This window comes from Cricetulus griseus, chromosome 3 (genome assembly GCF_003668045.3).
Source record: "Cricetulus griseus strain 17A/GY chromosome 3, alternate assembly CriGri-PICRH-1.0, whole genome shotgun sequence".
NCBI classification, from domain to species: domain Eukaryota; kingdom Metazoa; phylum Chordata; class Mammalia; order Rodentia; family Cricetidae; genus Cricetulus; species Cricetulus griseus.
Window position 1 is genome coordinate 68,084,008 of NC_048596.1, and position 22,050 is coordinate 68,106,057.

Consider the following 22,050-nt stretch of genomic DNA (forward strand, 5'->3'; position numbering starts at 1 on the left):
TTTCAATAGCTGCTGAGCCAGGGATCTCAACAATCAGAGGGCTACCTACTTCCCTGTGAGTTGCAGCTGGTAGCTTCCATCAGCTCTTCAGCCCATTGACTCCAAGAATGGCAAAGTTTGTGGCCTTGCCTTGTTTGGTCACTGTGGCAGTCCAGGAGTATACCCCAAGGCAGGGAGATTTCATCTTGGGTGTGCCCACTTTTCAATAGCAGGGAAGAAAACACCCTGAGGAGCTGGCCAGACTTTTCAAGAGTGTTTTTTGGCCCTTCCAGGGCTGGACAATACTGAGCAAAGATAAAATGTCAATTATCATAATCATCCAATCCCAGGCTCCTGAAGACAAAGGTCTATGACTCAGAGTTTTCCCTCCTAACCCCATTCCAGGGTCCTAACTGGGAACCAGAGTGGGGAGCTTCCTAGGTTCTCGGAGGAAAAGCCAGCAGGAGCACCAGGGCTCGGAGAACAGCACTGGGTTTCTGCTTCTTCACAGAATGCTACCCTTGTGGGTGGCTGAGCTGCCTCGGTGCCCACTTATAATCCAGCATAGTAGAATCAAGTAGAAACAATCAGTGGTTGTTTTATTTTTTTAAAGTGCCTCATTCTTGCGATTGTGCACAGGATACAGACCCCTTTCTATCTTTGCGCCCTTCCCTCAATTTGGGAACTTGATACAAAGTATTTTTATGCTTCACTAAAGTGAGGGAGAGAAGAAATCTGGGTTAGGTGTGGACTGGAGACTCAAGACAAAATAGAGCCCAGGCCTGTCCACCGGCTTTGTACCCAGATGAAGGTTCCTTCTGAGGGTGCCAGGCCAGCTCCTTCTAGCAGACATCGGGTTCTTTTCTCACCTCCAGATCTCCCCCACCCACCTCTGTGCTGAGGCAGAATTTCCCATGCAGGCAGCTCTCTCCAGGAGGCACCTACTCATGACATGAGTTGAGTGGCAGCTCCCAGCCTGCCATCTGGGCTGGGAGCAGCACCGTTCCTTACACCTACTTCAGGCAGGTTTAGGAAGTGTGGGAGGGCGTCCTGGGTTTGGTGAAGCAGGGGCTGCATGTGAAATCTTAGGACCCTGGGACCCTCCAAGAGATGCTACTTCATGCTCGCTTGGCGTTACATGTGTGCCAGCTTCTTTTCTTTCATTTTCTTCTTTTTCTTTTTGATAAAACAAGGCAAGTGGAGTGAGCACAGGCCCCATTCATTACCTTTGGCTAATCACAGCCGTTAAATGAGCCCTATTTCGTCAGGATAGTAGACACCACACATTCCATCTTTCTCACCACTCAGGCCAGGGGATTAGAAATCACATAAAATGTGAGAAAGCGAAGGCAACACCAATTATTCCCGAAAGGCCACAAGGAAAAAAAATCTTGTAAATACAAGTCAGTGGCCAAAGAACAAAACAATTCATATGCTTAGGGGAAAAAAAAAAAAAACTGATGAAAACCCATAATTACTTCAGGAGTTATGGTAATAAATTATTTATTAATGTAAATTATTTCACAGGCAAGGAACATAGAGGAAACTTGAGCAGAAGGATCATACATTATGTATAAAAAGGAATTGTAAAAACATTATAGCGGCTGACTTGTGCCACTCTGGTTCAGGTTTGTCAGCATTTTAATTATAAGCCCTTACTTTCAGTGTTTAATTACTCGGCTGTTAACGTCTACTCTGAACATAAAAGGGTTGTTCCCCGGGGGCACTCTCTGAATGGAGTTCCTTGGGAAACCAGTTGGCTGTGTTGAGCTGCACAGGTCTAAAGAGATTTCATGTTGAGGTTCAGCAGGGTTAGGTCTCTTAACTCAGCCCCAGTTAATCACTGAAAGTGGCCTGTGATTGTACCTGTGTGGAGTAGCTGACATTTGGAGCTAGACAGTTTCCATTGCAGCTGAATGACCAAAACAAAACGAAAAACACCAATAACAATACCAGAGCTACCCAGCCCAGGTTTTTGTGCTGTTTTGAATGTGATCCTTGAGCCTGGGCCTCCTAGAAGAAACTGCTTACGAACTAATGCAGGCTAGCATACAATTTGTTTCCAGTGAAAGAAGTGTAACCTCATTCAAGTACATGTGTCTGCTTAAAAGAATAACTCTTTACATTTTAAATTCATCTTTGTTGTGGTTACATATGTATGCGATTTTTTCAATCCATGCAGAATGCTTTCAGTTCTCCCATGTACCTTTTATTGGTTCCAGACAATGTGTGTGGGATAAAGTACAGAATGCAAGTAGATGGGATGGAGTTGGCACGTGATAGTGGCTTGCAGTAAAAAGAGAACCTGCTGGAGAGCCTTCTCACAAAGGTGAGGGAGGGGACCACAGTGGTGCCAGAGTCCAGAGAATAGCTACGGCACTATCTTTGGGTGCTGGCCTCTTAATGGAGAAGGAAGTGCAGTGGGCAAGTCAAGAACAGCCTGTCCTTGTCGCAGGAGTATGGCTGTGGGACCGAAGAGTATGGTTAGGTCTGGGTTCTGCGATTTGCCGACTGGGTGTGCCTAGAGGACACATGGCACTATTCTGAAGCCAGTTTCACCAGTGCAGGACTTGCTGTGGTGACCCAGGTGATGGACAGTTGCTCAGGGCACATGTTCATGTTCTCGCTCTGTTTCCTGAAGAGCTGCCCTCCCTGCCAGTTCCCTCACCTGATACAAAGACACCTAGCCTTGCTGTATGCAGGGTTTAGAGGACTGTCTATCTCACATGCTCTGTATGTGCCCAAAGCAGGAAGGAATCAAAACAAAAACAAAACAAAACAAATTGGCCATCCCTTTGGAATTTTGCTGCTATTGGAGAATACTAGTTCCCCCTAGTATTTGTATGTGCTCCTGGGAGCTTGGGGTGAAGTTGTAGGCTCCTGTCAGAGTTGAAAGGGTTGTCAGGACGCCAGTCCACACCACCTTGTACAAATGAAGAAACCAGGCCTGTGCCTCCAACATTCAGCTTGGTACAGTTTTTATATCTTAGTGGTCCCGCTAGGCCACATTCCTCCCCATAACTACGGGCTTGCCAAAAGTCATGATAGCTGCCATTTGCAGTCCCCACCCTACAGGCAAGGCAAAGACCCTGCACCCTGATCTTTGTTCCTTCTTTCAGAGCCCCACAGGTCAGCCTTCCTGTTTCCCCAGATGAGTCCCAGTGGGATGTCACCTTCAGCCATCCTAACCCCTTTGTCTGTGTAAGGTCCTTGTGAAATGAACTTGGTGTCTTATATCACTGTCCCTAAGACATGGCAGGGCCACAGCCTAAAGCAGAGAAGCTTTAGAGCTTTAGTTTAGAGCCTGTGTCACCGTTCTGGTGACCAGAATGGTGACACAGGCTCTAAACTTCATTAAAAGCAGATGAAAGAGCCAGACATGATGATTGTAATCCCGTCATCTGAGAGACTAAGACAGGAAGATTGCAGCAAGTTCAAATCCGGCATGGGTAACATAGTGAGTTTCAAGTCAGCCTGAGCTACAGAATGAGACTCTGCATTTAAAAAACAACCTAAACTGCCAGGCAGTGGTGGCTCACGTCTTTAATTCCAGCACTTGTAATCCCAGCACTCGGGAGGCAGAGGCAGGTGAATTTGAGGCCGCCAGGTCTACAGAGCAGGGTAGGCTCCAAAGCTACACAGAGAAATTCTGTCTCAACCTGCCCCCCCAAAAAAAAACCCAAAACCCCAACCAGCTAACCAGATGAGACCTTGTGGGGAAGCTCAAGCCATTGCTTAGCTTTTCCTTCATGTTCTTATCAAACGATCGGTTTAGCAAAGCTGCTTTCAGATAGACACTAGTTCTTTAAAGGGTTGGTGAGCTTCTGAAAGCAGATAGTCCTTGCAGCCCTGAGGCCACGTTAGCATACCACAACTTGGGGAAGCAGGGATACATGACTACACCTCACTGTCAGCACAAGTAGACAGGTATGAAATCCAGGAATGAGTCAGCCACAGGTCTGGCTTAGGGTTTGCTCCTGAGCTTGAAGGCTGCAAGAATCAGGCCTTTTGGGTCTGTATGTAACTACTTAAGCTATTCTAGAAACCACATTGTGTTATGGCTGTATCACTTTAAGAGAGTATCGAAAACACAGCACTGAGATCTCCTAGGCTGTAAAACTCTTGTATCTTTTGAACATTACAAGTCTTATAGTCCCCAAGAATATGGGCCCCTGGGAATTTCCCAGTTTAAGTGCAGAAATGGAAACAAGAACATTTGAGGTCAAATGCTATTTGTGTTCCTTCAAGTGCTTTTCTTTCTTAAAGCTCAAGATCTGTACACCCAGCAGCCTCTGTTTTCTGGTCAGGGCAGCAAGACGGGGATCACTAAGTACGAATTTGGTTTCCTTATCTCAAAGGGTAGCTGGTCAGAAACTTCAGGCTCAGTCCTTGAGCCTCGGCTTTAGAAGGAATTTTGTTCATGTGGTTCACTTGTGGAAGAACTGGGCCCAGGGTATATTTTGTCTGTGTTTTTCATCCTCCCATCCATAGGCAAGGTGATATGCTCTACCCACCCTTCCCATTCTCACCATTGTGTAAACTTCACACTTGTGAATGTGGGCACACTGGGAACATTGAGGAGGTTTTTTTTTTTTTTTTTTTTTTCTATAGGTTTGCAGTCCTCTGATTGCCCAAAGCAGAAGCAAATCAAACCTACCAGCTTCAGTGTTACGAATCAAATTTGTAGCAACCAGGATTCTTCATCTCCCCATATCCCAGTTCTACCTCCTCCCTTCATCATTCAACAGGCCATCCTGGAACCATATCCCAGAAAATCCTAGTACAGAAAACACTGGTTCCCTTTTCAGCTTGAGTCTACAGACATTGGTACCAGGTGCAGAAGAGCAGATCTCAAACACAAACATGTATTTTGGTGCTGTCCTTTCAGAATTACATTGATGACTGCCACTTCTGAGAGATTGCTCTGGGTGCTTTGCTGGGCCCGTGTCTTCTCACAGCAGTTGAGAGACATTAAGAAGTGTGCAGAACTGAGATTCAAACCAAGGACCATTCCCTTTCTAACCATATCAAGTGACCATTGCCCAGGGGCCCTTCCATATCCATGACCTTTGTCACTTTGGAACAAGTTCCAGTTGTTTATGCAGAAGTGATACTGAATGGCAGGGTGGGGGCACCCACTATCTTCTTCTCAGAGCCCTTTGTGCTCTGTATGTTGGGGCTTTACACATAGGGCATTTTGCCATTAAAAATCAGCTTCTATTCCTGTTCTTTTGTCTGGTGACCTGACCCAACAGATTGCTTTCTGGACACTGAGTGGAAATACAAGAGCTAAACTTAGCATTGATTGTTTTTACTCTTTTGTATTGTACTTTTTAAAGGGATGAAGCTAGAAACCGTTAGAATCTGTGCCACAGACAGGACAAGTGGCCGCATGGCTATTGATATACACTAGCAGTGCTTTCCTTTTTCGAAATAGCTTCCACTTGACTCTGCCTAGCTGCCTGCCTGTTTCATATGCAGCCAATCCATGGCTCAGAGAAGGATCAAGGCTTTGTGGCATAACCAGATTAAACCTTCTTGTGTTAGGGACAGTGACAAGTAACAAGTAAACACCCACTGCCTCTTGTATATTTTTTGTCCTCATTTTGTCACCCTCTTCTCCTTCATGTCCTCTCATTCTCTGCCAGGTCTGCTGTGTACCACACTCTGTAAAGGACCCCAGAGAGCCACCCTGGGTTTACTTCAGAGCTGGGAGGCCAGCAGAATGAAAAGCAAGTGAAATTCCCCCCCTCCCCCCATAGATAGGATCAGTCCCTTCTAAATTGATGGCTTTCTCTGCATTTGACTGAGACACATTCCATCTTATGTCCTGGGCTCCCACACACCAGCTGTGGTACCATCGTGGTCTTTCACTGCTCTGTGGATAGGCCTGCTGCTTCCTTCCTCAGCCTGCCACACCCCTGAGCCTTGTGGTGTTTTCAGTGTCTTGGCCTCAAAGGGAAGTTGGTTCCAGCAACTTCCTGAAAACCCAGAGGAGAGAACCCAGAGGAAGATGAGGTTTGGGCCCTAGTTCTAAAGTGGCTCCTTTCCAGGGGGAAGGCAGAGCACAGCCCTGTAGGCTCAAGGAGCACAGTCCCATAGGCTCAGCAGCCTCAGCTCTCACACGCTTGTTAATACAGTTTCTCAGAGAAAATGTACAGACAAGAAAAACAAAACTAAAACAGCATAAATTAACCAGCCACCTGACAATCAGTCATTAACATTTTGGCCTGTTCCTTTTTATTTCATGTGTAGCACACTATGTATTTTACTAAATAGGAATCACAGAGCTTTAGTAACCTATGGCCATTAACTAGTCCTTGAAACTGCACTGTTACATGCTGTGTGTTATTCCCTTATAATCTGTTTAACAGCCACCTGCTGTAGGACATTTTGATTATACTTACCAATTTGCTGTCATTTGTTATCATTTTGATTTGATTTTCACTTTTTCTTAGGATTTCTTTTCTCCTTTCTTAATAGGCAGTCACAACTCAACTCAGTCATGTTAATTTGTAGTTCTCACTGATAGCTGAGGCTAACCTTGCATTCAAAGTGATCCTCCTGTCTCAACTTCTTGGGATGAAGCTGAATTTATATTACCATGCCTACTTTAGTTTATATTTCCTCTGTTTTGAATTCATTGTTTTGGTTTACTGAACTAATGTCAAATTAAAACTATCTTTAAGGAATGGTAAACACTGAGCAGGGGAGATGGGTCAGCGGGTAAAGTACTAACTGTGCAAGCCTGATGACCTCAATTCAGATCCAAGAATCTTTGGAAAAGCCAGACACAGAAGAGATCATGTATGTGGTCCTAGTGGCCCCTAGCAGGAGATGGGGACAGAGACAGGGGATCTCTGGAAGGTCACTGACTAGCTAGCCTGACATATTCATCAGTGAGCAAGAGAGATGGAAGGACTAATACCTGAGTTTGTCTTACTCTGATTTACACACATACACACCATACAGACACGTGCACATACCCCACAAACACATATGTACACATACCAAACCCATATGCACACAAACCACATACACACATCCACCACACAGAAACACACACACCACATAAGCACACCAGCACACAAACACACACAGCCCACATACCACACAAACACATTATACAGACATACCACACAGAAACACACCATACAGAAACACACGCCATACACACATTCACCACAAACACACACCACATATACACAAAAACACCACACACATACCATACACACACCACACTTGGGGAATGTGAGAACACTCAAAAGGAATGGAATACTGTAAGGAAACGTTTTCCACAGGTATGAAGACATACTTGAGCAATATAAGCAGCAGCTTGCAAAGGACCTTTTGTTGTTGTTGTTTTTTTTTTTTTTTTTTTTTTTTTTTTCCCTGAAATAAGGGTTTCTCTGTAGCTCTAGAGCCTGTCCTGGAACTCGCTCTGTAGACCAGGCTGGCCTGGAGATCTGCCTGCCTCTGCCTTGCAAGTGTTGAACTTAAGGGCGTGGGCCACCACCACCTGGCTACAAAGAATCTCTTTTTTGGGGGGGTGGGAGGTAAAGTTTATATTTGAAAATAATTCATCAAATTTACCTAGAGGAATAGGTATCAGAGCTGCCTCTCTCAGGATCAGGAAGATTGTGATTTGAGGTCTTTGGATCTTCAGTCCTGCTTCGTTCTCAGCTGTCCGGCTAAACTTCCAGTCAGTCTTTTTCTGTCTCTCCAGCTCCTGAGACTCTCAGTGTTTATAGCCCTGAGCAGTCTTGTGTCCTTTGCTCAGGCTGCAGCCCTTGGGTCACCTGTCTCATGACTTAGCAGAGTGTCTGGGAAAAAGAAACTTTATATCTAGTCTTGGTTTGGCTTTCTTTGGCTCTTGGACACCCTCTTGGGCTGCTTTGCTTATCCTCTGACCAAGTGGACTAGGTGCTGTTTGGGTGACATTCAGTCCAGGATGTATCTCAGTGGCCATGGAGAGATGTGGCCACTGTAAGCCATGTGTGGTCATGGTAACTCATATCTAATTCCATCACTTGGGAAGCTTAGACAGGAGGTTTGCCACAGCTCAGGACCCTAGGTTACAGAGTAGCATCCTGCCCAGAAGAAATAAAACAAGAATGGTTCTGAAGAGCTCTGTTCACAGTTCTTGCTACTTGGAGTGTTCATCACTAGGGATAGAACAGTCTTATGAAATATAGTACATCTTTCTGCACCATAAACTTCTTGAGGCAGGGTCAATGTCAGACTAGCCTGAGTTTTCACTGTATCATAGCTGTATTACTTGCCCTGGGCCAGGGTGATCCTTCATGCAGGGTGCTGTGTGGATGTCTTGGTCAAGAATGATGCTCAATGAGTGATCTGAATTGCTGTGGGTGTCAGTGGGGGCATGTACATACCTACTGTGTGCCATTTCCAGCTTTATTTCCATTCCACTGACTGCCTGCCTCAAGCCATCACATTTGCCACCCAGTACATACACATACATACAGATTATCAGAGATAGGCAGGGTTAACCTCTGACAGCATGTGCTTCTGGCCTTTGCTTTTGTGTTGTAAATCGGAGAACAAGAACTTTGCCAGATGGATCTTTGCATCTCCTAAAATTCCCAGCATGGCTTCTGATTCTATAGTAAAAACAAACAAACAAACAAACAAACAAAAACCCACAATAATTTGTTCTTAAGATTTTACTGAAACAAAAGTTTGAGTTCAGATCCCGTGGCATTCCATAGTTGGGCCAGCCCATGGATTCATGCATTCAAAAAGAGTTGAATGGCCTCTGGTTTGGTTTGGTTTGGTTTTTTGAGACAGGGTTTCTCTGTGTAGTTCTGGCTGTCTCTAGAACTCATTCTGTAGACCAGGTTGGCCTCGAACTCACAGAGATCCACCTGCCTCTGCCTCCTGAGTCCTGGGACTAAAGGCATGTGTCACCACTGCCCGGCTCTAAGTGTTATTCTTATCGATTTCACCTGCTTTACGTATCCTCAATTTCAGCAAGAAATCAAATGGATGTGAAGTACTGTGATTGGCAGCTTGTGTCAATGCTGATATTGTTGGACATTTTGATGGAAGGCAAACAAATTGATAGAAGATTCTGTGTCTTTTCTGAGCAGATGTTTTGATGGTAGAATTCAGATGAGTTAAACTAGTAGCATCCCAGCCCCATTCTGACCTTGACCATCTGAAGTGGCCAAGACTCAGTGTTGATTGTGGTCTTCTGCCATAATCTAACTTATACTGCTTCCTTGACTCTGTCACCAACCAGGGCACGACTCAGGTCAAGCCACCACCCTGGGATATTAGGAGGAAAGCTAGATCAGGAATCAAGGACTTCCAACTCAGCGTGTTGGGTCTCATTCCTCTGGGTCTTAGTTTCCATCTATAAAGTAAGGTTGAACAGGCTGATTTATGAGGATCCTTTTGGTGCCAAAGTACTATATAGCAAACGGGCTGTTGGTAAAGGAACAGAGGGTGTTGCGAAAGCCTCTCAGATCCTGTTTTTTCTTTGTATTTATGCACCAGAAAATGACAGATGGAGAGACCTGGACAGAAAATGCCCTCTTCAGATTGACCAACCAAGCGCCAGCATCTGGGAGTGTCTGCCTGAAAAGTGTCAGGATAGCTCCCTGTGGCACCAGGAGGCGGTGACTGCCTGTGCAGTGACCAGCCTAATCAAAGACCTCAGCATCAGTGACCACAATGGGAACCCCTCAGCTCCCCCCAGCAAACGCCAGTGCCGGTCACTGTCCTTCTCTGATGAGATGTCCAGCTGCCGGACATCATGGCGGCCCTTGGGGTCCAAAGTCTGGACTCCTGTGGAGAAGAGACGATGCTACAGTGGGGGCAGTGTCCAGCGCTACTCCAATGGTGTCAGCCCCATGCAGCGGAGCTCCAGCTTCAGCCTCCCTGCTAGGGCCAATGGGCTTTCCTCACCTTGCCACCAGTCGAGCCTGCACCAGCGCTTTGGGGGACAGCCCTGCCAAGGAGCACCAGGTTCAGCCCCCTGTGGACAGGTGGGCGATGCCTGGAGCCCCGACCCACACCCTGTGGGAGGGGGCCGGCTGGACCTGCAGCGGTCCCTCTCTTGCTCCCATGAGCAGTTCTCCTTCCCAGAATACTGTTCACCCTCAGCCAACAGCACACCTGCCTCAACGCCAGAGCTGGCAAGACGCTCCAGTGGGCTTGCCCGCAGCCGCTCCCAGCCATGTGTCCTTAATGACAAAAAGATTGGTGTGAAGCGGCGGCGTCCTGAAGAAGTGCGGGAGCAAAGGCCTTCTCTAGACCTTGCCAAGATGGCACAGGTAAGTGCCCCAATGGCCTAGAAGAGTCTCCAGAAGCACCTCACTGTTCCCTGGGACTTGTGGTCCTGGTTGGTCCAGCCAGTGATACTTTCAGAAATGTTTAAGAGTCAGTTCCCTTGTTCTGATGGCACTATTGAAAACAACAACAATAACAAAACAAACAAACAAAAAAAACTTTTTTTTTCTTTTTCTTTTTGAAGTATCTGGGTCTTTCCGTTTAAAACGAGGCATGTTCTTTCCCTGTAAAGCTCATTGCTAGTGGGACAGGAGCAGACAGATGGTGAGAGGCAGGCATTGGCTAGGAGTCCAGGGTGACCAAACACTAATTAATCCTCTTCTAGCCCTTTGCTGGTACCTCCTCTCCTGGAACCCACACACCAGTGTTCAGTATCACCCGGATTATGCTGATCCCTAGATCAGGGCCATGAGTAATGACTTTAGAAAAGGTGGGAAGTGATCAGTCTCTTTGATTAAATCGTCGAACATTTAGACTACCAAGAAATTGTTATCAGTACCCTTTGTGCCACCTCTACCAACTGTCCCTAGCACTGGTTGTAGGAGGAGCCTTTCCCATGCACTCCCGTTCCTCTGTCTTTGTCCTCTTTGTCTTGGAGTCTGGCATCGTGCCAACAGTTCTTGGCTATTGATCTGAATGAGATGGTCTTGGAGTTAGACACCATCATCAGGACAGGGTCAGAACCTGAGGGTTGGCTGCATTTGGTTCTTGCTATGGAGGTGTTAGGATGCGATCAAGAGATGGTGAGACCTGTGGTGTGACATTGGTCCTTATGACCACTAACTCTAGGATGAATGACAAAACAAAAGGGCAAAACATGGTACTGTTGGCTCCATGCCCATCTAGGAGGACTCTTTCTCAGTGCTGTAATATATCAGTTTTTGGTGTTCTATAAAAACATTGGTTATTTCTTGGGTTGAGGAAATGAGGATCTATTTGCTAGCGAGGGAGTGGTCTCAGCAGGGTTGGCTATGTTCTTCAGACAATGGGCAGATCCAGTGCAGGCAGGCTCGTGGTGTCTGTTCTGCATCAGACAGCAATCTTAGGTTCCCCACACTGACACCCCGCAACAGAGCCACCTACTTAAAACAAACACATGATTTCTCTTCATGGAGTTACCTTCTGTTCCTCCCATTCTCCAAGCCTGTCACTTCCCCACTGAAGACAAGGTACAGGTATCTATCTGAGGTGACCGCACAGACCACAGTTTTGAGCCACCTTTACAGATAAGCCCAGGCCCCATCCAGGACAACTGGGGACAAGTTGGTGATGTGCTTGTGTCACACCTGTGTTAACTTGGGACAGAGCTCCTGCCCCCTTCTATGTCCAGCTTCCATGACTTCCATCTTTGTTCCAACAGAGGCCCTTCCTCCTTCCTATATGGTAGATCTTTCTGACAGTTACTGGACAGTAACTGACAGTATGTTGGATACTAAGAGGAAGCCTCCATCCCCTGATAGACTGAAATAGGTTAAAGGAGGACAGCACTGGATGACTTTCGATGCATAGCCTCAGTTAACTTTGTACCGCCAAGCCTGTTTTGTTAGTGAATAAGCTAGAGAGGTAGTAAAAACAGCTTACACGTGTTAGTAGATTTCACTAGCCACAAGCTGGAATAACACCATTGCATCACTGAAGACATTTTCTGGCCTCACATGTGTAGAAACTGTTTAAAAATATATTGCTCGGTGGGGTTGTGCCCAAATGTATAGATTGCCTCATCAGTTCCAGGCAGGCCTCCAAGATCCAGGAAGGTGCACTGGAGCCTGAGAAGGCCACCCTGGTTCAGCCTGTCTGCTTGGCCATGAGTACTGTGTTGGACAAGGTGCAGGGAAAGGAGAAAGTCCCTTGGAAAGAATGTGCACCCTATTGCCAGAGGTCAGACCCCTGAGCATGGTGTCCCAGCAAGCATCTCTCTCTGCCAGCTGTTTTTCCATGGGGCTCTGTGGTTCTACCTGCTTTAGCTCCCCATGCAGTAATATATGGTCTCAGGAGGTGGTCCTTACTTGCCAAGAGCATGATAACCAGGCCTGAGACAGTCCTTATTTTGTAAAGAGTCCTGGATTGGGGGCCTGGAAAGATGGCTCAGTGGCTAAGTGCATTTACTGTTCTTGCAGAGGACACAGGTTTGGATCTTTTACCCACATGGTGGCTCAAAACTGCCCATAAATCCAGTTTCAAGGAGTCTGATGTCTTCTTCTGGCATGCAGGGCCACCAGGCATGCATGTGATACACAAGCATACATCCAGGCAAAACATTCATACACATTTTTTTTTAAAAGAGTCCTGGACTCAGCCAGGACACTGTAGGGCCCCAGGGCTGGGTTCCCAAATGGCAGGCATGTCATTGGTGCACAGAGACCCACATGTCGCTAGTGGTTGGTTGAAGTAAGATGGCAGCCTCTGCATGCTGTAGCTTCACTGGGCGTTTGCAGCTGAGAAGAGTGCAAGGTTTGCATGTCTGTGGAGGAAGAACTTGTAGGTGGCTTTCCACGTCTGTAGGATAGGCTTGGCCTGGGATTGGTGCAGCCCTTTCTTCCTTGAGCTGCCTCCCAAACTGTTTCATAGGTCTTTGATCTTGGTTCATATATTCACTCCACTTGTGCATTCTTGTGAAGGAACCTCTCTGCACGTGGCTTCTGGGACCAGGTGTATGAACACTTTAGATAAAGGTACAAAGTGCCTTTTTGGTTAGACCTTTGGAGCAGCTGGTGTCCTAATAAACCAACTCCCCTGAGGGACCCACTGGGGCCCAGAGCAGACCCTGAAGGTATGTGAGCTTGTGTGGCTTCCCTTTGGCCTTTATGCAGCTGGTGGGAGCCAGTGCTCTCTAACCTACCTGTAGAAAAGGAACTTGGTCAGAATAAGATCTAAGAGCCAGATGACAAGAGAGGGCAAAGAGCCCTGAGGTCTAGACTCTGAGGCCCTAGTCTTCATTGCTCCTATATTTAGCAGGAGCATGTGCCATGGGCACACACTCTCTGGTAAAAGTCAGTGTTATGTCAGGGCTTATCCATTACAACCTCCTGAGGGTACTGAGGTTCTGCTGGTTCCTAGGCCTGCCAGACCCTTTCTGGACATAGTTACTTGTGTATCCATATCTAGGAGGGGTGTTGACAAACAAGAAGGCCTCTGGAGAAGGGGTTATAATGCTGGAGCCCCAGGCAGTTTGCTTGACATTGCTGTGTAGCAAGTCCACAACCAACACAGGACTGTGGGGACAGTTAGAGAACTAATCAGTGTGTATATAATGTGTGCTTGTATGTGTGTGTTTTGTATAATCTAGAGAACGCTCGAGGATAGCTGTGTTTTTGGTTTTAAACGAGTGTATTTATTAGTATTTAGCAAGTCAAATAAAAGAATAAATAGCTAGTAGCAGATAGACAAAAGCAGCAGATAGCAAAACATCAAGTCAGTGAGGCAGCTAGCTGGAGTTCCTGATCATCTCTCTGGTTGAGCTTCCAACTTCCCATTCCCACTGCAGGCACCTTGTATCATGGGATAAAGGATGGTAACCTATATTGGAAATGGTTCGGCTTCTGTTTTTGTTTTTGTTTCTTCCTCTGTTGCTGGGAATCAAAGCCAGGTCTTTGTACATGTTTAGCACTGAGGGTGGGGCTGGTCTGAGCATGAGAGCTGTTTAGCAGCAGGACTTTCCCCGACATTGATAGTTACTGCTTCATTTGAGAGCTGGCCTGACCACCAGACATTGCTTGTCTCCCAGCAAGTACCAAGATATGCATGACCATTTAGACATGGATCATGTGTGTGAGAAAAGACTTCAGAAAAGCGACAATTGATAAGATTGCTCATGAATGCCATGCCCCTGGGTGCTATGTTTTTAACTCCAGGCTGGTCAGTTTGAAAGAGAAAACAAATTATATTTTTCAACAAAGCTTCAAACAGAAGCAAGACATTCATAGGGAGGGCTCAGGATGCTGAAACAGAGGTTTGATTGATTGCAGCTGCCCACACACTGCATCCTCAAGCTCCCCGAGGAGGCCCCAGAACAGGCAGCAACTGTTGTGTTAGCAGATGTTTGAGAAACTCATGAAAGCTGGCTGGGGTGCTCTGGGGCAGGGAAGAACGCGAGGTAGAAATAAGAATGCTGGCATATGGTCCGGGAGCTGGGGTCTTGCCCATAAGTTCAGATCGCCTGGTGGAGCAGGGCCACAGAGCTGTGCTGGCTGAGGGGCTGCTGTTGCAGACAGCAGGGGTTATAACAGATGCTTAGTGATGCCTCCTGGCTCTACTGGCGTAGTCACCTTTGGTTGAAGCTCCTTCCAGCCAGCCTCTTCTCTGCTTTGTGTACCAGTGCTTTAACAGGGGACAGGCCCTCCTAGCTAGCAATTGGAGTGGCTCTTCATGATGTTGGATGTGTGATTCCTTATTCAGGCAGCCTTGGCAGTTGTGGGTCAGCCTTCCATTTTCTTGGCCAGATCCCTGGCTGTGGGCCTGGCTGGCCTAAGGCTTTGTGGCCTTCTCTTGTCTACTTTGTCAGTGCCCAGTGCTTTACCTGTTGTCTTGCCTACTGCCTCACCTGTGGCTTACCTTGGACTTTCATCAGCCTTGCTGCTGAGGTGGGAAACTGAACTGATGGTAGGGACAGGAATTTGGAGAGGGAGCATCTATAATATGGAATACAGGTTGGTGTGAAGTTCTGGGTCATATTGGAATGAAAGAAGTGCTGAATCAAATTGAAAACAATACCCATCAGCACATGGGAATAGTTGCTTCAGAAGAGCTTGACTCAAACAGAGAACCTGGGTTCTTGGGGCTTGTGAATGCTGAGCCATGGCTGCTTTGGGCACAGTAACCTAACATGCCTTCTTCTCTGCTCTTGACAGCCATTGCTAACCATTCATGGCAGTCCGTCCAGGTGAACTCACAAGAGGCCATCTTGGCAGCCACAGCTGCCTGATGAATAGTTGAGCACCACCTGCTTGTCCTGTGCTGTTTATCCCCTCACTGGTGAATATGACCTTCAGCATGTAGCAGGGGTCAGAGACTTGCCCAATAGTGAGTTGAAAACCACAGGAAGGCTGGAAACTGTCATGCTTGGGCCTGGATGAGTCCCTCTCCCTCCACCTGGCCTTTCCCTGTGACTGATCCTTGTGGGGTATAACGGGAGCTTTGAAGTCAGACAACTCAGGGTTCTGTCCCTATCCTGCCATTTCTGATCTGAACTGTGCACCCTCGGGCATTCACTTAGCCCTCTATGTCTGTAAAATGGAATTAACATTTGCCTTTCTCAAGAGAGTAGAGAGAAGGCATGTACTGTGGATCCAGCATCTAGTTTTCAGTTGAACACAGGTTTATAGAAAAGAAAGATGAGGGGCTGTAAAATGACTTAGTGGTTAAGAGTGCCTGCTTGCAGATCACAGCACCCATGTGAAGAGCGGAATGTGGTCTTGTGCACACCTGTAACTCCAGCTGGGTGGAGGAGGGGCAGAGACTGCCAAGCCTAGCTAAAAATTAGGAGGTGGAGGCCTGGAGAGATGGCCTAGTGGTTAAGAGCACTTGTTCTTGTAGAGGACCTGGGTTTGATTCCCAGCACCCACATGGTGGCTCACAGTTATCTATAACTCAAGTTCCAGGGAATCCAGTGCCCTCTTCTAACCTCCCTGGGCACCAGGCATGCATGTGATACACAGACATACATGTGAGCAAAACACTCATATACATAAATAAATCAATCAAAACTAATTAAAAGTGAGGTGGAAAGTAACAGAGGACACTCAGTGCCTTCTTCTGGCCTGCACACTCACACAGGTGTGTGCATTCTTATACACACATGCATGTAGTCCTCATATACATGAAGATACACAATTTTAAGAAAACAATTACAAAAGGAAACTGCTGCAGCTGAAGAGCTTGCAGCTTTTCTTCTGTGCTCGTGGATCAGCTTTCCTGGCAGAGCTACTACTCTGCAGCGCTGGTCATTGTGCTGGGTGTGTGTTATTGGTAGGCCAAGCCAGCTGTGGATAGGGCTGGGATTGGAACACATGTCCCATGGCCTTTCTTTTCTCTCAGAGATAGGTGTGTCCACAGTACCGTAGCACCTTGGAGGGGGAAAACATATGCTTCAGGAAAATCCTTCTCAGATACTCGGATCCCTTCCTATTCCCAGGCTCCATCTTCAGGTTGCATAATCAGTCTACTGATGGCCCATCAGATCAGGGCCCACTGTTGACATAATAGCTTTGATCTCTTGGGGAAGAGAACAAAAGAGGAGTTCTCCTGGGACTGTGCCAGGGAGGCAGTTTCACATGCCACTTGGTGATTTTCCATGCCTCAGTTGAGAGGCATTGGTACTCTGGGGGCTCCAGGACTCTCGGGAGTGGGTACCTCTTCTTCCATAGGACAGTTCGCTAGAAGAGAGCCCGTGGACCTTTCTGTTCAAACTTGGAGCACCTTTGGCTTACCAGGCCTGCATGGGAGTCCCAGCACACAGTCCTGGGAGCCTATGGGTAGAGGGAAAACAGGCTTTCCCACTGAGGTCTCAGCATCCACCAGGGTAGCTCCAGGCTGGTCAGCTAGGCCACTATAGAAAAGGCCTGTGGGCCATTGTTACTAGCACAGAACTAGTTCACCTCCAAGAGCCCTGAGAGGAAGCTGTAGAGAAATCTCCATGTTATTCCTAGGTTGCTGAAGAAGAAGAACATGCATGAGCTGAAGTAATGAGGCTACAGATGCTGGAGGAAGGCAGGACCTGCTTCCTGCTGGAACCCTTTATCTGGGGCAGCTAGGTCTTTATCCTGGGACATTTATGTCACCTTTCCATACCTTAGTATCCCTGTCTATGAGGTAGGGTAGCACTAGGGAGGTGGGGACAGGCAGATCCCTGGTCCCACTGGCTAGTCATCGTAGCCAAATCAGTGAGCCTCCGTCCCAGTGAGAGAACTAGTCTCGAAAACCAAAGTAGGTGAGCTGGGCATGTGGCATATACCTTTAATCCCAACACTCATGGGGTGGATTTGAACTTGGATCTCTGAGTTCGAGGCCAGCATGGTCTACTTAGTAAGTTCTAGAACAGCCTGGGCCATGTAGAAAGAGTCAGTCTCTCTAGAGTCTCTCTCTCTCTCTCTCTCTCTCTCTCTCTCTCTCTCTCTGTCTGTGTGTGTGTGTGTGTCTGTCTCTGTCTCTCTGTCTCTGTCTCTCTCTGTCTCTCTCTGTGTCTCTGTCTCTGTCTCTCTGTCTCTATCTCTCTCTCTGTCTCTCTGTCTCTGTCTCTCTCTGTCTCTCTGTCTCTCTGTGTCTGTCTCTCTGTCTCTGTCTCTCTGTCTCTCTCTCTCTCTCTCTCTCTCTCTCTCTCTCTCTCACACACACACACACACACACAACACATACACTCAGCGATGATAGCTCTTGAGAAATGACACCCAGGATTGATCTCTGGCTTTCATACATCTGCACATGTTCTTGAATACCCACATATATGCAAGACTTTTGGATTTTATTCTGCACACAGGGTGGAAGTATTCAAGGGTTTGAAAAACAGGAGCAACAGAAGCCCTGAAAATGTCTCTAAGACTGTGATGAGCCAAGGGTCCTGGGGAAGTCAGGGAGGCTAGTCAAGGTGCTGTTGGCAAGCTTGACTGAAGACTAGAGCAGGTGGGCATTGGACATGCTGATTTGTGTTAAGGGCTCTAGAAGCATGCTGAAGGTGGGACTACAGGACCCACCAAAGTACGATTATTGCTATTGGCCTCTAACTTCTCAGTGTAGCCAGCACTGGGCGGAGTCAACCGACCTAACTATCACCTAACATTCATAACTTCGGCTAGAATATTGTTTAGAGTTTGCTGATTATAAGTCCCTCTGATCCAATTTGCACACTTGTTTTGACTGTCTCTTCTTTTCTTGTATATATACAATATGTGTGAATGCAGGCAAGAGCATGCCATAGCACACATGTAGAGGTTAGAAGACAACCTCAGTGGTTGTTGATCCTCACCTTCCACCTTGTTTGAGAACAGGTCTCTGTTGTTTTTCCACTGTGTATGCCTGGCTGTCTGGCCAGGTGAGGTCCTAGAGAGTCTCCTGTCCTACCTCCCATATTCTTCCAAGAGTACTGGGAAAACAGAAACTCACACTATGTGTCCCTCTAGTACAGGTATTGTTTTAGGTCCCGGTGTTTCTACCCTCTGGGAAATGTGGCCATCTTCCGACATTTCTTCTTTCTTGATTCTTAGTACAAATGAAGCCTGGTGGTTCACCAAGTGTATTGCATAGCAGTGGTTTATCAGCCAGGGTGACTTTTCCCTTTGGAGCCTCAGCCCTTCTTCTGAATAGTGTTGTCCTTGTTCATTAGAGACTAGGTTCCCTAAACCAGGCTTCAAACTCAGTGCTAGAGGAGGACTGGGCTGGCATAGGGCCACAGAAGGATTCTATCATGGTTATGAATGCTTGTCATGCTGGATCTCATCTCAGCTGTGCCGTATCTGGTTAGTTTACAACAGCTGGGGTGGCATCTCCTGAAAAAAAAAAGTGGGGGCTATGGTGGCCCATTTGAGTTGCTACATAAATCTGAATAAACCTCAGTGGACTTCAGGATGCAGGGAAAAGGACACTTGACAAACTCAGGAAAGAGTTTAGCCTTTGTCATCTAGCTCCTGATCCCGCATCAAGGACATCAGAACAATGCCTTCCCTAAAGGATCACCAGGCCCTGAGTAGTGTGGTGCCAGCGGGGCTGGGAAAGCCTCAGCAAAGACCAGCAAAGGAAGCAGAGGTGTCCTTGAGATGGGCATGCACTGGATGGCTGAGTCTGGCCCAGAGCTGAGCACGGCTGTGCCATCCCCGAGACGCGAAGGCTGCTCTCCTTTGCAGGCCCACCGGTCTCAGGCTTGGGTGTTGTTGCAGCTTGTAGGATATGGTCCTCTGCCACCCCAAGCACTGCATTAGCAACCTTCTCTGCTGACAGGAGGTAATTAATTTAGAACATTCTGTGATTTCAGCCATCTGGATTAGTCCTCTTTTGTGCAGTTTCCAGCCTCAGTGGAGAGCCGAGGCAAATGAATATCATATAGAAGAACCAGCTCTCTGCTGCAGTTCTCTTGCTACAGGATCTGATCTGACTTGGTTAAGTGTGGGTTGATCGCTCTTTATGGCCATAGGATCTACAGTGTCCCCTTTGACAGTCAGACTAGAACTCTTAGATAGTCCTTTCGGGCATGGGGAAGGGTGCCTTTTTAAATAAATTCTTTTAGGAAACATGCTATGCCCTACTATATAAAACAACTTCCAGAGAGGCTTCCTTCATAAGCAGTCAACTTGCATCAGTGCATATCTGTAAAGGTCATCAGGCTCCTCCCAATCATGCCCTGACACTGTGCAAGGTCACATCATACATTCCTAGAGCAGGTGGTGAGGCAGCTGCCTCTGTCAGAATTCCGTGTAAGGGAGTATGACATGCCCCTTGGATCAGCCAAGCCTGGCCTAGTCAAACCACCCATTGGGTTCAAGGAAGTCACAACAAGTATGTGGAACTAGGTTTTGGAAGAACCAGTATCTCAGAGAAGCAACTGCAGGAAGCTGCTCCCTACAGCCTACAGCCTGCAGTCTGAAGGCTCCACAGCTGGCCAGGTCTGAAGAAGAGAGGGCAAGGGGGTGAGTGCTCTGGAAGAGTAGCATGCTGAAAGCAGCTGCTGAGGAAGGAGCAGACTGCTCTCTCTAGTGGTGGTCACATGTGTTTGGGTGACTGTACCAGCACAGGAAATGGTCAGGAGAGGCCAGCTCTTTACCTCAGCCTCAGTTTGCCTACTGAAGTTGGGTGCTGTCAGTATCAGTTCTCTCATTCCACCATATGGCTTTCCGTGATCAAACTCAGATCGTCAGGGTTTGTGCCCTCAGTGTGTTTTGGCAGTGTTAGACCTGCCCTCCTGGGATATTGGGCACCCAGCATGTGAGAGGAACCTGGCAAGACCAGACAAATGTTCTTGAACATGATGGGGTCATTTTTTGGATCCCTGAGAAATGTGGATGTTGAAACAGCAGGCCATGGCCCCAAAGAGCAGGTGGAGCCCCAAGCCATATTACAGGATTCCAGGAAGGGAACTAAGACTCTGAGCAAGCCTGTGTTTGACTTACTAGTGTTGGGCAATTCTAGGAGTCCATTTAGAAGGGGGTTTCTGTGTATTCAAGTTGTCCCCTTTCCAATGTAAAAAGGTGGTTTCTTGGGCAAGTAAGATGTAAAGCCTCATGAGATTCTTGATGCCCAGGTCTGTGTGGACCTGGAACTGGGGCTGCAGCTGGAGACCATCACAGCCTCTATTTGGATTTGACAACCCATGTCCCCACCCACCCACCCGGTCAGCTCATTTTAGCCTCATAATGTTCCTGTGAGCTGCTTACTGGAAGATGTGCTGGGGCCCAGAGGTGTTCAATACCTTGCTCAAGAAACCTTAGAAACTTGGCCCAGAGACTCTCATATTGGTAGAAGGAGGTGAGTTCAAGGTTGTTACATACCCAACAGACTTGGGGCAGATAACTGGTTTTTACATAATCCCTAGGTGGGTGTGGGGGCAGATCTGGGGAAATGGAGGCTGCTGGTAAGCCCTCTGGGAAATTATGAACCCTAGACTAGATTAACATCATAGCAAACTGTTGTCAAATGCCTGAAAGTGGCCACAAAAAGTTTCCAGCTCATACTGGGCAGGTCATTCTCCTACCAGCACCTAGCATTGCTCAGCCATTTGTTAGAAATTTGGAATTTGGCCTCGACCCCAGGCCTACCACATCTGAATCTGCATTTGAGCTTGATCATTCTAGCTTCTGAAAGGGCTTTGGATGCAGACAGTCTCCTCTGTAGGAGGTCACTGTGGTTTTATTTTTGGCCCTAGGCAGCCCAGCTATGTGTTCTTCTTGCACCTGGGCCTGAGGCGTGGTCCCTGAGTTAGAACCTTACCTAGTCAACCTTACCCTAGTGCTAACTCTGCCCTTTCTGTGGTTTGGGTCACCTATCTGGTCAGCTTCCTGCCACTGTCCTTTCTTCCCAGGAAGGAGGAGGACATGGTTCATGTTAGGAACCTTTTACTGGAGTCCTATACTTCACTGACCCTAGACTCCATCCACTGAAGCTTTGATCAACATGCAAATAACAAAGTGACACCTTCTCTTCCTCTCAGGCCTCAGACAGGCACATTGCATGTGTCCTGTGCCCAACGACACCCTGTGGGGTGGGGGTGAGGCTACAGGAGGAGGTTAGCTCACTTGACTCTGCTTCAGAAGGAAGCCACAACATCCACAGCTTCAGTGCCAGGCTAGCCCAGATTAGCAGCAGGGGAAAAGACAGATGGAGACCGGGGCTTGTGGATGACTTGTGGTCTTTGGGGGCCATATTCACATGACAGAGACAAAGGTCCAGATGTGATCCCTTCCCATTTCTATAACCATCTTTCACTTGGTCTTTGCTTGTTAGTGAGCCATGTCAGAAGATACTCCTGAGCTACGTGTGCTCCCTGTGCTCTGGGGCACCTGTATCTACAACAGAGAAGTGCAGGTGGTTTATTGGGTCTTACTTTGGATGAATGAATGGGTGAGTGAATGAATGAATGAATGAATGAATGAATGAACAGACTAATGAAGTGGACAAAGGCCTAGTTTCTTGATGGACAGTCAACTGCTGCATCAATGATACTCAGTGACAAGGGTGGCATATGCCGCTCTTGGACATAGGCAATCAGGTGTTGTCCTTACAACCCGAGAAAGCAGCTCCTTGCTGTTTTACATAAGAAATTGTGAAATTCAGAATCAC

At 47.3% G+C, this 22,050-nt stretch overlaps 1 protein-coding gene across 1 annotated transcript in view; it reads left to right on the plus strand.

Moving 5' to 3' along the window:
• Fam53b (family with sequence similarity 53 member B) overlaps positions 1-22,050 on the plus strand; it is a 65,910-nt gene that overhangs the window by 10,045 nt on the left and 33,815 nt on the right. The window contains exon 3 of the mRNA XM_027409140.2: positions 9,499-10,277. Coding sequence (XP_027264941.1) covers positions 9,499-10,277 — 779 coding nt within the window. The remainder of the gene's footprint in view (positions 1-9,498; positions 10,278-22,050) is intronic.